At 34.9% G+C, this 17,182-nt stretch overlaps 1 protein-coding gene across 1 annotated transcript in view; it reads right to left on the minus strand.

Moving 5' to 3' along the window:
• Nucleotides 1–3: 3 nt before the first annotated feature.
• Nucleotides 4–17,182, minus strand: part of LOC130899400 (regulating synaptic membrane exocytosis protein 1) — a 66,657-nt gene continuing 49,478 nt past the window's right edge. The window contains exons 12-16 of the mRNA XM_057809318.1: nt 12,020–12,201; nt 11,526–11,875; nt 11,124–11,456; nt 10,779–11,067; nt 4–10,710 (exon numbers count right to left, since the gene is read on the minus strand). Of these exons, the coding sequence (XP_057665301.1) occupies nt 10,434–10,710; nt 10,779–11,067; nt 11,124–11,456; nt 11,526–11,875; nt 12,020–12,201 (1,431 nt within the window). The 3' untranslated portion in view covers nt 4–10,433. The remainder of the gene's footprint in view (nt 10,711–10,778; nt 11,068–11,123; nt 11,457–11,525; nt 11,876–12,019; nt 12,202–17,182) is intronic.

Here is a 17,182-nt window from a genome sequence, read left to right on the forward strand (position 1 = left end):
AAATTTGAAATATACTCATGTTTTATTATTTTTACTCTTTTACATATAGTACAGTACACCTATGGCGTTAATATAACAAAAATAATTCGGATATGATAACACATTTATGCTGAAATAGATTTTATTATTAAAATAATATTTTTGCTACTATACACATTTTGCACTGGATAATCACCAATGATATTTTCCCTTAAATCTATTTAGATAATTAGAATTATGCTTGATAGGATTTACCAGCAACGTAGATATACTTTTAGTCAAAGCATCGTTGCTGTAGATCCAAAGTAAATATTAAAAAAAAGAACAATACACAACAAATATGTTTTAATTGTTCAATCACAATCGATATTTGTAATGTAAAACAGGTACATCTTGCCCGCAAGATTCATTGTTTTAATAACCAATAAAACGACAATTCTACAGAGTATTTCGAAATAAAAAAGTATTTATTTTATAGACGTTTCACACAGATTGTCCAAGGTCGAATCATTTTTTTAATTAAAGTTCAGAGCTCTAGATGGATCTGCCAGCATAACTTTATATAAAGTTTTGACACATAACTGGATAATTTAATGTTGGTATTTGCGAAAATTACGAAGTGGGCGACATCTGTTAATTTTCTTTCAAACTTTAATAGAAGTGAACAATAAAACCAGAATACGAACTAATTTTGTTGTTTTATAAATATTAGAAAGTGTTATTTGAAATTTTAGTCTAAATAGTGAAATATAATATCTGTTTAAAGTGTTTTTCTTATATAAAAACGACCACACATCCATAAGGTGTACTTCTAAAACAATAAAAAAGTTGTAAATATTGTAAAAAGTAGTAGTTGTTAAAATTCTATTCTTGTGCCCATTTTTGGTAGGTTTGTGTAGATATTCAAGTCTCTTCATCCTGTACTTATATGAGTAAGTGCATTTCAAATATTTAACAACATAGTAAAGATTAATTGGGCTGGGAAGCTAGTGACACAAACTTTTAATATTTTTTTAATTTGTTTTTCTCCTAACAAGATTACAACTAATAAATTTCCAACTTTATTTATCTTGAAATTGTGCCATTTTGAGAAATTCTATAAACAATAAAAGTAATAAATTTATAAACAAAATATTCACGAATGATGTTTCTTTCCTTCAGCAAAGAGAAAAAATCCTCATTTGAGGTTATGGTTATAAAAGTAAAATGATCAATCTAACAAATTGTATAAATCAGCTGATGCCCATTTAAAAATGGTCTTTCTTCTTTAAAATGAGAAAAATATTGTCTATTTATAGTATAAATGTAAAACTTGAAAAGAAAAAACTATTCAATTTAAAATTGACGATATTTAAAGATGTTTTAAGAAACTATATTTCGATCACACTCTGTAGAATCGGTTTAAAACCAAATTCAGTTTTCCTGGTAAATAAGTTGTTCACGATATGATTAAATATTCATTGTATATAAAGTTGTGCTCCATAAAAACATAATGCATTCTCATAGAAATGTCTACTTTAATATCTATACGGTTATATTTGTTCTAACGTATTTAGAATTTCGAAAATTAGATAATGACAATTCATTAATTACAAAGTGAAATATAATAAATCCATTTTTTTATGATTGAAGTAGAAAACTTTGTTACCGATATGCATGTCAACCAGTGTAAATTGGTTGCATAAACTAACTCAGGCTACAAGTAGGTTCCTCTATTTAGGTATCTGTTGTACTTCTCAAGACAAATTGCAGTTTACTTTAAACATAATGACGTCGTGGCATGAAATGTTTGGAAGGGAATTATTTTATTTTTCTGTTTTAGAATATAGAAACAGTTTTGGAAGTAAAATAAATTCTATTGATAATAAATCAAATAAATTGAAGTTCATTTATAAGAAATTGCATAATGTAGACTTTAGACCGTCCAGCAGCCATGTCTTTTTTTTCTAAATACGTTAAGAGTTTTCTTTAAAAACATATTTTTGACACTAATTCTAACACCTTCTATATTAAGTTTACACAAATCCAGTTGAAAATCTGAAAAAGCGTGGAAACTATTTCATGTTCAGTTTAAACAATAAAAATTTTCCAAATTAGCAGTCAAGCTTTTATGAAAAATTATTTTAAAGTAAATATAATAAATAGCATTAAATGATTATTTTATATATATCTGTTGTATAATGAATATTTCAAATAAGTTACGTCAATTCTTATGAAAGCACACAAAAATTGAACATGTGTTGTACAAAATTACAAATATCCGAATTTTCATTTCAATATATACGGAGTGTCCCACGACACTTTGGCAGTACCATATTTAAATGTATTAATGCCAATATCCTTAAGCAAAATTGAATTTTTGATATATTTTGAAGATATGTAGGTGAATCTTTGATTGTAGAATCATTTTTGGTAATAAAACATTGGAAAATTATGAGTTTTAATTATTTTGTTTTCACAAATTTTTGTAGGTTAGGTTAGATTAGTTCTTTTCAATTTTTTACGTCTTAGACCTTTTTATATGTTTTTCGTGATGATTTATCTAGATTTTAGTTGTATTTTCATATAAAACAATTTTTACAACACAAAACCCAACCTAGAAATATTAATTTTTCGATTTTTTATGAGCAAAAATAGGGTCAACGCCACTTCTAATCAAAGTTAGGTTAGGTTTTTTCCAAATTTATCGATATTGACTTGTATACAGGAAGTCGCAGGACTTTAGATGTAAAAAAGTGTGTGAAAAGTAAGAAACTTATTAGTTTCCAGTAATTATTACTGCCAAATGTACCGTGAAAACGTCGCTGTACATATACAATAGTATTTTTAATACCTATGTAATAACCCGGCTCGTTTTAATAACAAATTCAAGCTGTTTACACCACCTGCAGCAGTGTACTTTTCTTATTCCCCCCGTAACAAAGTTGTTTATTCATACCACACACCGCCTATTTTATAGACGTTCCACACAGATGGCCCAAGGTCGAATCATTTTTATAACTAAAGTTTACAGCCCTAGATGGATCTGCCAGTACAACAATATGTGAAGTTGGCGACATTGACACAAAACTGGATAATTTAATGTTGGTATACATTGCACAGTTTTTCTTGATGAATCATTATCATTGTGTTGTGTTCGTGGTTTTGTGTCCTTTTGATTATGTACAATGTTAGTTGTTAATTTTGTGAAATTATTTTCAATAAATGTTGTGTATAACATTAGGAATCTATTTCTAAGGAACTTAAAGGACTTAAAACGTTTTAAAAGATGGCTACCGGCTATAAACAGTACTAAATTAACTGCAAGAGATTTGTTAGGAAATTCAAGTGATTTATTTATTATTTTATTAAAACTTGGTTTAATTACTTAATTAATTATGTAAGTATTCAATATTATATTTTCACATTATTAAGAAATAAAAACTCGTTTGATTTCGATTATTATTATAATAATTATAAAATTGTCGTGATCTATCTAAATGTGGTTTATCTCTTAGAAAGATGGAGCCACGCACTTAATATTGTGATGATAGGAATTGAATGAGAAAAAGTATGAGAAGTTGGAGTGGAATCGCGATATAAAATTGAATTGAGATTTATTGTTAAGTGGAATTTTAGTTTTTAATGTTTTTTTTTTGTTTTATTTGATACATAAGGTTATTTTAATAATATAGGTATTGAAAATACTATAATATTTAGTTTGAGTGCTTCAACTAATAACGAACGTAACCAATTTATACAGATTGTCACTAGCTAATTATATGTATCATGTTATAATAATACTATACTAACATTTATAGACATCAATCGTCCATATATTTTATAGATTTATTTATATAAAGTGGATTGTCATGTTTCAATGTTAGGCCATTGATTACAGTATTTTTTTATTTTTATAAGTTTTGAGACAGACATTCAACTTTTGACATAATATATTTTTTAATATCCAATTTTTTCACCGAAAACGAGGCTTTTTGAAATCGAACGGAGAAGATAAAAAAATTTTTACATCCAATCCGTTTACTTTACAATCATTACCATTTTCTTCTTTCTGTTCTATGTCTAAACTCGAACAAATTTTTATTCAAGATAACTCTTTAAATATCGATAACTCGTCCATTGAAATAGACCTTGGAGCAGGTCCTGTTTCATTATGTTAATCGTTTACTTCAAGAATATTTTTTTGTGGGTTTACAATTTTTTTGAGATGAATGATGACGTTATATAAAACGAGTTAAGATAGCGAAAAGTGAACTGTACAGTTTAAAATTAAAAAATTTGGCCAACTTTATTAAGAACTAGCTATCTTTGTTCCACTGTGAGTTGATTGGTAAGATAAGACGAGGGCGAAGAGATTTAGAATGATTTCTAGGAAATCGAAGATTCTAGAAAGTGATCCGATTATATAAAACTATATAAGATAAGGGACAAAAGATATAGAATGATGGGAGGAGTGAGATACAAGAAATTAGAAGGAAAACTCGTTCTAATTTGAACTGACATAGATCGTCGTGCCCGTCCGTTGTCCCAAATTTGGTGATTTGGTTATTCGGAACGACTGTCTATTTACAGTTTGATGTGGTCCGTTTTTTTTTTGTTAGTTTACGACAAATTACAGATTTCCAGGAAATCGAAGATTCTGGAAAGTGATGATAGTATATAAAACGTGTCTCTAGCAACAGGGAAGTTAGTTAAATAGTTACCGTGGGTGATGTAATGGTTTTTGATGTTTCGAAAGGATTGCTGCGGATATCGGATGAAAAACGACTCGACGCGAACGCGTGACGACACGTTACTATCTAAAATAGTGGTGCGCAGCCGGACACCCTGTATAATCGATTTAATAATAATGACTAGTATTTAAAGAGTTACCTGAATATTACAATAACAAATTAGGGCACGATATTCCACCGATTGTGTGCCTAATTGGGTTCGTCAATAAAAACAACTCGTAACATTTTTTTTTTGTAAATTATCGAAAGCCAATAGAAAAATATTTGATAAAAACATTGTTTCGGTTAGGGAAAATCTATTCACGTCGTTTTTTTATGTAAAACTGAATCTTTTCTACTAATAACGCAGAAGATTCTCACTAGGTACTTGCTGACACGAATAAAATGGTACGGGTTGGTATTTAAATCTATTTTTGGTGATGATATTGATCATTATACGTTTTTGTTTACATTTTACTTTTGAATGCGCGAATAAAAGACTCTCAAGATGGATGTAGGGCGCGATCATCCTCTCTTCTCAACGACATTCATTGAACCGAGCGACGGGGTCGATATTTACCGATTAAAATTCGTTTCGTTTAATATCGAAGACTATTTCTCACGACAAATAGATTTAAATATACATAAAGAGTCCTTAAAAATTATTGGTCCTTAGTAAATCTTATATATTGATATTATAAAGCAGAGTTTATACGAAGCCAGTAATTCTGGAGCCAGTCCTGAGTCGGTCTGGCCCCTGTTGTTTAAACGAGGCCGTTCATTCGCGGATATTTCTTCTGGTGTGCACTCAACGGCTGTGCACACGTTTAAAGTTTAAGGAAGAATTTACGCGAAGCCAGTAATGCCAGTTCTTCAGACAACCCAGCGTTGGACTGACGTTTGTTCCTTAGACGATTCGCGGATTTTTCTTCGGGTGTGCACACGCTTAAAGCGGGATTCACGCGAGGCCTGTAATGCCGACGCCAGTCCTCCAGACAACCCAGCGTTGGAATGACTTCTGTTGTTTAAACGAGGCCGTTCATTCGCGGATATTTCTTCTGGTGTGCACTCAACGGCTGTGCACACGTTTAAAGTTTAAGGAAGAATTTACGCGAAGCCAGTAATGCCAGTTCTTCAGACAACCCAGCGTTGGACTGACGTTTGTTCCTTAGACGATTCGCGGATTTTTCTTCGGGTGTGCACACGTTTAAAGCGGGATTCACGCGAGGCCTGTAATGCCGACGCCAGTCCTCCAGACAACCCAGCGTTGGAATGACTTCTGTTGTTTAAACGAGGCCGTTCATTCGCGGATATTTCTTCTGGTGTGCACTCAACGGCTGTGCACACGTTTAAAGTTTAAGGAAGAATTAACGCGAAGCCAGTAATGCCAGTTCTTCAGACAACCCAGCGTTGGACTGACGTTTGTTTCTTAGACGATTCGCGGATTTTTCTTCGGGTGTGCACACGTTTAAAGCGGGATTCACGCGAGGCCTGTAATGCCGACGCCAGTCCTCCAGACAACCCAGCGTTGGAATGACTTCTGTTGTTTAAACGAGGCCGTTCATTAATGGATATTTCTTCTGGTGTGCACTCAACGGCTGTGCACACGTTTAAAGTTTAAGGAAGAATTTACGCGAAGCCAGTAATGCCAGTTCTTCAGACAACCCAGCGTTGGACTGACGTTTGTTCCTTAGACGATTCGCGGATTTTTCTTCGGGTGTGCACACGTTTAAAGCGGGATTCACGCGAGGCCTGTAATGCCGACGCCAGTCCTCCAGACAACCCAGCGTTGGAATGACTTCTGTTGTTCAAACGAGGCCGTTCATTAATGGATATTTCTTCTGGTGTGCACTCAACGGCTGTGCACACGTTTAAAGTTTAAGGAAGAATTTACGCGAAGCCAGTAATGCCAGTTCTTCAGACAACCCAGCGTTGGACTGACGTTTGTTCCTTAGACGATTCGCGGATTTTTCTTCGGGTGTGCACACGTTTAAAGTGGGATTCACGCGAGGCCTGTAATGCCGACGCCAGTCCTCCAGACAACCCAGCGTTGGAATGACTTCTGTTGTTTATTAACGGATTTTTCTTCGAGTGTGCACTCTTCGACTGTGACACGTTTAAATTTGAAAAATAATGAACTGACGGCTAAGTTTGTTGACAAAAAATGTTTAAAGGACATCTCTGCAGTATTAAGAGAAGACTTGATTGATTTAATAGAAAAAAAAAAAAGTTTTCTGGATGAGGAAATGGTTAAGCGATAGAGCTGCACTGGGAGCTTTCGTTTTGTTGCTGAAACAACTAAGATTAGAAGATCCTTGTGAGTACAGGTTACTGTTGGAAACTTTGATGAGTTAGTTTCGCTTATACCGAGCTTTATTCAGCGCCAAGACACTCCCATAAGAGACACATTAGTCAGTGATTGGCGTGATGCGTTTAGACGCATCCGCAACGTTGGAGCGGAGGTCTAGGGATATAAGGGTGCTTGAAATACAGAAGGGCGCTATATTATCGTCGATAAGCAGCGTTAGCTTGACTTGAAAGACTGTTTACACAAGGCAAAATACCAAACCATCGGTTGCTGCGAGCGCATCGTGTAAACCGGGCTTAAGAGATATTAAAAGATATTTTTTGCCGATATGAGTCGTTCTATTTTAATAAAATATTAAGCAGATATGATATTTTGTTGTTGTCGATACGCATATTTTAACTATAATGGCATAGTCTGTTTGGAAAGTAGTTATCGATATGAATCGATCCGTTAGAATCGATCGGGGCGTTTCTAGGTGGAAAACTAAAAAAAAGTGACAAAAAAAAACATCGTAATCCAGATAAAAGGCGTTGTAGGAAAATTGTATACACATATAAACTACCGGCAACATTGTAATAAAATTCTGACTCCCATAGATGACGCTAGTTCATACCGTAGAGTTAATATTATAGAAAATCAAGTTCTATCTCTTTCTATTCGCCAATAAAACTTCTATCTCTCTCTCTCTCTCTCTCTCTCCATTAGCAGTTCTATGGTTCGTACCAAGTATTATTTTGAGGTTAGATTCATGAAACTCATTAAGAAACTGGAAATTATTTTTCAACTCTCAAAACAGACTATAAAAAATGATTGATGAATGTGAAGATTCCATTCGATTGAGATGTGATTTAGGTAAAATAATCACAATGATTACGCTAAAAGTAAACGTAACCTCATTTTATTTCGATCGCGGTTTGGCAACGCCGCCCGACTGTCGTTAAAAGATTTGAGGTTAGGCTAGGTATTAAAACTAAATTTTCTATTTAACGTTCCATCGGCTACGGTGAAAGCTTCTCATAATAATGATCCGTAGAGTAGGGAAGTTATGACGGCATTAATCTTTGCCGTGAGTTATTCTTTGTGGTATTTATGCGCCGATAAATCAGCCGAGAAAAATGATCTAAGCGAATAACGTTTTTCGGATTTAATTATCCGACGAAGTATAAAAAAAATGTGATAAAATTGACAGTTTTTTTATATAAAGGGTATAACTGGAATTCGTCCAGATTTTTTTCCGATTATTTATTGTATTCCCGATTTGTCAATATTTAGTTTTTAGTCCAGTAAATAAAGGATTCGATCTTGAAAAAATTGTTTTAATCGGTAGATCTGGACTAGAACTTCAAATTTTGAAAATACTCTGGGATGCAGAGGACGGGAAGGGCTCTGAAATAGCTCTGAATCAACAGCTATAGCTGTAGACTGAAGTTTTGCGCTAATTTTGGGTTAAATCTACTTCAATTGGCCAAGATAAGGGATTTATCCTCTGCAGCACTTGAGAACGCTTTTAATGGGGTTATTTTGCGTATGTTTGCGCATTTGAGGTTTCATGAACGTGGGAAATGCGCTAAATTTGGGTTAAATCGACTTTAATTGATCCTGATAAAGAATTTATCCTCTGTAGCACTTGGGAACTCTTTTAATGGGGTTGTTTTGCGCACATATGTGCATTTAGGGGTTCGTTAACGTGAAAAATGCGCTAATTTTGAGTTAAATCGACTTCAATTGGCCCTGATAAATGATTTATCCTCTGCAGCACTTGGAAACGTTTTTAATAAAGTTGTTTTGCGCATATAAATGTGCATTTAGGGTTTGGTAAACGTGCGAAATGCGCTAATTTTGGATTAAATCGATTTGAATTGGTCCTGATAAAGGATTTATCTTGTGCAGCACTTGGAAACTCTTTTAATGGGGTTGTTTTGCGCATATATGTGCATTTAGGGTTTCGAAAAGTGTAAAATGCGCTAATTTTGGATTTAATCGATTTGAATTGGTCCTGATAAAGGATTTATCGTTAAATCGACTTGAATTGGCACTGGTAAATGATTTATCCTCTGCAGCACTTGGAAACGTTTTTAATAGAGTTGTTTTGCGCATATAAATGTGCATTTAGGGTTTGGTAAACGTGTGAAATGCGCTAATTTTGGGTTAAATCGACTTCAATTGGCACTGGTAAATGATTTATCCTCTGCAGCACTTGGAAACGTTTTTAATAGAGTTGTTTTGCGCATATAAATGTGCATTTAGGGTTTGGTAAACGTGCGAAATGCGCTAATTTTGGATTAAATCGATTTGAATTGGTCCTGATAAAGGATTTATCTTGTGCAGCACTTGGAAACTCTTTTAATGGGGTTGTTTTGCGCATATATGTGCATTTAGGGTTTCGAAAAGTGTAAAATGCGCTAATTTTGGATTTAATCGATTTGAATTGGTCCTGATAAAGGATTTATCGTTAAATCGACTTGAATTGGCACTGATAAATGATTTATCCTCTGCAGCACTTGGAAACGTTTTTAATAGAGTTGTTTTGCGCATATAAATGTGCATTTAGGGTTTGGTAAACGTGCGAAATGCGCTAATTTTGGGTTAAATCGACTTCAATTGGCACTGATAAATGATTTATCCTATGAAGCATTTGAGAACGCTTTTAATGGGGTTATTTTGCGTATGTTTGCGCATTTGGGGTTTCGTAAACATGGAAAATGCGCTAAATTTGGATTAAATCGACTTCAATTGGCACTGATAAATGATCTATTCTCTACAGCACTTGAGAACACTTTTAATGGGGTTATTTTGCGTATTTTTACGCATTTCGAGTTCCGTGAACGCGGGAAATGCGCTAAAATAGGGTTAAATCGATTTTGAATAGCCCCGACAAAGGATTTATCCTCTGCAGCACTTGAGAACGCTTTTAATTGGGTTATTTTGCGTATGTTCGCGCATTTCGGGTTCCGTGAACGTGGGAAATGCGCTAAATTTGGGTTAAATCGACTCTGAATAGCCCCGATAAAGGATTTATCCTCTACAGGACTTTAGAACGCTTTTAAGAAGAGATTAGAGGCTAGTGTATGAACGCTGAAGTACAGCAAATCTCTAAAACACAATTAAGAGCTGAAAAAACTGATAATCACCTACATATTTGATTGATTGAGGTAAAAACTCATGTGTGTCGAGTCACTCGGACAAATAAACTTTCACTTATCGTACACCGAATGAGAAATTACGTTCGGCTGTAGAAAAATGCATCTTCGAGAAGAAGAACGTCGTTGACGACGTGCCAAACTTTCGACATTCACATACTGGATTGAAAAGTGAAAAAAATCGTGATGTTTCTACCGAAATCTCACCAAATCTCGTTCGCAATCAACCAATAACAAATAAATAACGGAAAGATCCTAATCAGCAAAACTCTCCGGCGGACTGTCAGCCGCAGGTCAAGGCGAATCGTTGGAATCCGATCCGAGCGAATGAATCGGAAACAACGGATACCATCCTGTCGTTAAATGCGTCAAAGTGATGGCGTCTAAAGCTACTTCGGCGCCACCTAGACCTTGATTATGTTCGAAACCGCCTTGTCTTTCCCATAACATAACGACCAGACTTCTACCTAGAACATCGCAAGCTTGATATTTCAAGGTTTGTCGAAACTGGGGTTCGCAGCTGTGCTTTATCACTCTGGTCTTTTTCTTCTGCAGCCAACGATCGCCGTCTCTGTAGTACAACAAGTATAAAAACAAAAGTTTTTCTACGACAAAATTCGTTTTGTTTTTTTTTTTTACCTCAAGTAACATTTCACGTAAGTATCCGGTGGAATGTCCTTGGCGGGTATGTGTCTCGCGCACGCAACTTCAACCTCCAATTGTCCTTTGGTCATGAGCAATCCCAATTTGATTTCGACCGGTTTTGTGCTCGAAAGTCGGAATCCTCGGGGTTTTATTTGGCCCGGTCCCAATTGTGGCGGCGAAGTGCGTTCGGGACTCGAAGGCGGGCTTATTTCTTTAGCACTTTCGTTCAATTCTATAACGCTTTCTTTACGAGAATCCCGACGCTCCGAAGTACCACTCGAACCTAAAGAATTACATAAACAAAAATCAATCATCATTCCATCGTCAATATTCACTTACGTCTATGTCTTTTATCGCCAGTTAAACTCATGGTCCTTCCTAGTTCTCCTTTCACAGCTTTTAGACTCTTCAAAATTTCCTCGGGATCTCGCAACATCCTGGTGCAACTGCTTCTCCTTCGATCTCTACTGTAAGACGCCGGCGGGGGGACCGCGGCTCGCTCGGCTTCTTGTTGCTCTTGCGCCGATTGGAACGAAGATCTTCTAGAACCGGGAAGGGATCTCGAAAAATCTTTTCCTAATTCATAAACTTCCACTTCCAATTGTTCTGATTGGGACGAACCTCTTCTGGAACCCCAAGCGTGATCCGGATGCAGTAGACTCGCGCATTCTCCTGGAAATTACGCGAAAAAAAAAAGGGAGATTGGGACATGATATCGGACGGGAGTTGTACAGTACGTACCTATCGAATCGACGTCGTCCGATACACTCCGTTGATTACCGAAATCGTTCCGTTTGCCGGCTCCGACGATGGATCCCCTAGGAGAAGTATGCGGCGATTTACCTCGGAGTTGTCTGGGATCTTCCAATCTACACCAAACAGCTCTATCGTCCAAGAAAACTTTTTGTATGTCGACGGAGCATTCGCCTAAAAAGGCGTGTTCGTTGTGCGGTATTAAATCCCATAAAGTTATTTCTAGAACGCGTTCCATTAATTCGTCTCCTGGAACGTTCGGAAAGCTCAAGTTCGCGTTCCAAATGGGGTTTTGACTTGCCGGGGCTACTTCCGTTTGAACGCAATGCTCTTCAGATCTAAAAATGCGATTTACTTTATTTCCAATAACGCCCTAAGATTTTCGTTTTGAATACTAGCCGCCATTGTGATTATAACCTCACAAAATCATTTGTCGCAATCAATATTTTGAGAAATAGCTTCCGGTCGATGTCGATACTCACGTGAGAGGTAGTAAGCATAATCTAGCATAGGCTTCGGGAACGGATCCGTATCCTAAACTATCGTCTCTACATCCCAAATCATCGGCGGCTAAAACGGCCACTACTAATTCTTTTCTTTCGTCGTGGTACCATATTTGAATTTGAATTCTTCCAGACACGCATCTTTCTCTTGCCAGTTGTTCCTTAAAAAGTATAAAACCATTTTTAAATCCTTCTGTAAGAGATATAACAACGCAAGGCGTAGAGAGAAATTGTTTCAATTTGTGGACAAAAACTCGTGAAAACAAACATATAGTAGAAGAAACTTTCCAGTAAATATACCCCCAAATTATGCGGGAAAAGATAATATCGATTTGATTGCAATCGGCAAATGATTGTGCATTTTTTTGCGTTGTAAAATATCGAGCCCTTGACTAATACTGAACGTGGAGTAGGTCCGCATTTTTAACATTCGGAACTTTTCAAGTTCCACAGATATAATTTCATAATTTATTTCTCCTAGTTAGTACAATAAATTATTTAATGCGATAGTGAAGTGACAAATTTTGATGACGTACTATCGAAGGTCACGTGATCACAAGATCAGATTCCACTTAACCATTTTGTACCAATATTCAAGTTGCTTCCTGTTGACTAACATCTGTACAACTTATCAGATACACCCTGTAGGTATGACGGTAAGAATTGGGCGTTTAGTTCTTAGACAAACCGTCAAATCACGTGGACTTATTGTTTACCAATGAAAACATCGAGTCGTTAACATAAATGCATTTCAATTAGCCGAAGCTGTCGGAAACAATTTTTTCGAAACATTCCTACGATAAGCAGTGGCGTAGCTTGGTGAGATTCATTTTATTCACAAATTTCGACATTAGAAGTAATGGTACAAGTTCGATGGTACAAAAAGGGCTCAGTTCACGTCTGGTACCCTGTTTAAACCAAACTCCATTACGTTTTACTCGTCTATTTACGTTTTATAATTAAATATTCAGTTGTAGCAAGTTAACGAGTTTTAATTTTACATTTAAGAGCGTTTCTATTAAACGTATAATTGAAATAAATTCTTCATTGATTCAGTTTAATACAGTTAGTGTTCGTGAAGTTCATGCTCATAAATGGACGTACACAAAATCAAGTATAGTTCGATGGCGACAAGATTATTTGCGTCTAATAGACGAATGTGGTACAAAAAGGGCTCAGTTCACGTCTGGTACCCTGTTTAAACCAAACTCCATTACGTTTTACTCGTCTATTTACGTTTTATAATTAAATATTCAGTTTTAGCAAGTTAACAAGTTATAATTTTACATTTAAGAGCGTTTCTATTAAACGTATAATTGAAATAAATTCTTCATTGATTCAGTTTTATACAGTGAGTGTTCGAGAAGTTCATGCTCATAAATGGACGTACACAAAATCAAGTATAGTTCGATGGCGACAAGATTATTTGCGTCTAATACACGAATGTGGTACAAAAAGGGCTCAGTTCACGTCTGGTACCCTGTTTAAACCAAACTCCATTACGTTTTACTCGTCTATTTACGTTTTATAATTAAATATTCAGTTTTAGCAAGTTAACGAGTTTTAATTTTACATTTAAGAGCGTTTCTATTAAACGTATAATTGAAATAAATTCTTCATTGATTCAGTTTAATACAGTGAGTGTTCGAGAAGTTCATGCTCATAAATGGACGTACACAAAATCAAGTATAGTTCGATGGCGACAAGATTATTTGCGTCTAATACACGAATGTGGTACAAAAAGGGCTCAGTTCACGTCCGGTACCCTGTTTAAACCAAACTCCATTACGTTTTACTCGTCTATTTACGTTTTATAATTAAATATTCAGTTGTAGCAAGTTAACGAGTTTTAATTTTACATTTAAGAGCGTTTCTATTAAACGTATAATTGAAATAAATTCTTCATTGATTCAGTTTAATACAGTGAGTGTTCGAGAAGTTCATGCTCATAAATGGACGTACACGATTATCCAAAACAAATAGTGAAATAAAACGAAATGTTTAGTTGGAAAAAAAATGATTTTGTTGTAAAGCATTAACTTCTGGTACATACTAATTTCACTACAACATTCTAAGTACTAAAAATCATACAAAACATAAACAATTCAAGCAGCTATGGAAGTGAGAAAGCGATATCTAGTGCCAGTTGGGACCTAAGGCAGGTATTTTGGTATTTCTAATATTATTAAATTAAAAGCCAAAACGTACCGTGTTTTTTTTTTCAAAACTTCACTGCAAAATCGTCAATATGAAGTCATCATCCTGAGGGAAGGTTTTGTATTACAAAAACACGAAATAATTGGTTTAAAATTTTTACTTTATAGGCATTTGTTTACATCGTTTAATTTGATTTGTAAGTCAAAATGTGGTTCCGATTTCAAGCGAATTTTTTGACAAAAATATTCTCATATACACGATGTCCCGCATAAGAATCGAAACAGATTTAATTCTATACCAAATTGCATCCCCGAGGAGAAAATTTTCTTCGATATTTTGTACCCTACTTTGAGCCCCAATAATTAAAGAAATAAATTGTCCCCAATTGTCATATTTTGGATTCCGTTATACGCTTCTGTCTATTCTTATGTGGACATCCTGTATAACTAAAACTTTGGGAGTCATACAGACACACGTATATAAATATTTGAAGACTGCAAAAAGTTTTTTTTTGGTTCAATTATTCAAATAATCGTAAGTTTGGAAATTAAAAACTAACCTAAAAATTAAGTTTTCGAAAATAACTCGAAAAAATGAGAAGATATGAAAAAAAATTTCAGATAAAAAATGTAGTAAATCGAATTCTCTATAAAATCGTCATTAGTCATTTTTTAGTTATTTGCAATAGAAATCGAGATAATTGTGATAAATTATTGAAATTCACGGCGTATTAAAAATTAAGTTCATTTATTTACTTTTTAAATAAACGGATACGTTTTTCAAAATAAATAAGGTAAAATTCCAGGATAAATCTCTCAATTTTTAGTGAAAAATGCAAATATGCCGTTCGTATGTTAAATTGTATCCTAATTTCACTGGACTATTAGACTTCGACGTATGTCTGGGTGTATGGGAAATTAACTGTCAAAATATTGGGGTGAGAATCTTGAAACTATACCATTTATAAAACAAACTATTCACAGGTTGACTTACTCTTGATTTTTTCATTTTTTTTTTCGGACAATTCTGCCCCAGCTGACACTAACATCAAATAACCACTAACAACTAGAAAAAATCATCGAAATTTGGCACTCTGGTCAATTATAGTCCGTTCGTTTAACGTTCCAAGTTATTTTACTCGAATGAAAGCAATAAAAATAAGATTAATCTTCATAAATCAATTGAAAAAGAATATCTATAAATAATAAACCGTATTAGACGGTATTTTGACGAAGAAATAATTTTACCTGAATGAAAGCAATAAAAATAGAATCCAAAACACTTTTCCCAACATTCACAGCTTCAACAGACTCAAATCTGGTTCGTTTTAACGCAGATTTGACCTTACGAAACATATGGAAGTCACGCGTTGCAAGATCCGGCTAATAAGGTGGGTGATCGAGCACCGAGGGGTCATCCTGAGGCTCGGACCATCGCAAATTTGTACCAGTTGGTACTTTGATGTTACCATATCTAATGCCGCGTGTTTTTTTTTTGTTATTAGAGCTGTGGTTGAGCCCATTGTCGAAAATTAAGCATACGCTACAATTTGTTCAAGACAGAGCTTTCATTTAAGCGATTCGCTACGTATGCTGAATGAATGGACTATAAAATTTCGATCATTTTTCTTATACAAATATTCTACTAGACATTTATAATATTGTCTTTGTCGTAGTTTATATCCGAGGTGATCAAACCAATTTCAAATTCAAAAATATTCTCGAGGAAAAATATATTTGGTTTGATCACCTTTGATCTCGGTAATAATGGAAATTTTGTTTAAAATGAATCGAGGAATTGAAATAAATTGGGTCGTAATCATCATTTTATTTCGCGAAAATTTGTAAATTTCATTTATTTTGAATAGAATCGAGGTGGAGTTACGGATCGACACGTTTTGAAATTTGATTTGCAACAGAAGCGATTGCTGCTTCGCTATCAGTAATTTTCGAAAAATATTGTTCAATCAAATCACGCGCGGAGATATATACGAGGTCTGGTTATTAAATAACGAACCTGCGCGCCTAGAGGGCGCCCTAAACGACTAGTGCGTTGAGGATCTAAATATTTGTCTATGCACGTCCCGAAACAAGTTTTCGGGGATTTGTAAGCTTTAAGTGAGAAAATTTTTATTTCAGTAGATTTCTCGAACTTGTTAGAAATTAAAATCTGTTTTTTTTAAATTAAATCACCTTAAATTCGTGACAGAAAAAACAGAAGAAATCTAGAGGTGAAAACTTATGCAGATGAAGTCAAAAACTACAAGAAAATATCGAAATACAAGATAAGGAAGGAGAAGACAATACTAAGTTTCTTCAGGCAACAATCTCGACTAATCGGTAAAAGTCCGGCACGCTCTTAAGTCTGGCAACGCTGTCGATAAATATTACAAGTTCGCGCTCGTCGAGTAGACGCGTTTTTAGAATAAATAACAAGTTGACGCTTCGAGAATGTGGAAGACGTATCAAAAATTCTTAAAAACGGGCTCTGTTGTCGACGCGTCGCGATAATATGGAAACAGCGAAGTTTACCGTCCACGCACTTCACGAAGATGATTTCGCGGATTGAATTTTTGCGAGTGGTACCTCGGATGCGGTTTGCGAAGTCTTTTCAAGGACCAGACATCCTTCCCGGACTCCGAAATGCAATTGAAGAAGACTTTGAAACTCCTCGCGGACAGTTTATGATCATAAAGTGACGATACGAATTAAATTCCTTAGAATTCTCATATTTTTTTATTGCTGGATGGAAAATCTTCCAAACAACATCAAATTTATAAAAATCGGCTAAGCAGAACCGGACTTGGAGTCATTTTTTCAAAATAAAGTTCCCACTTTCCTCCATCTCTTATTTGAAGTAAAACTAAAACTTGTTGATATAAAAATGTGTAGAATTTGTTATAGAATTCGATTATCGTATATAAAGTACCGTTTTATCGGGAAAATTTAAAACAAAATGGCCGAAATCATGCGGCGAAAGTGAATA

The sequence above is a fragment of the Diorhabda carinulata genome, chromosome 11 (assembly GCF_026250575.1).
Source record: "Diorhabda carinulata isolate Delta chromosome 11, icDioCari1.1, whole genome shotgun sequence".
Lineage (NCBI taxonomy): Eukaryota > Metazoa > Arthropoda > Insecta > Coleoptera > Chrysomelidae > Diorhabda > Diorhabda carinulata.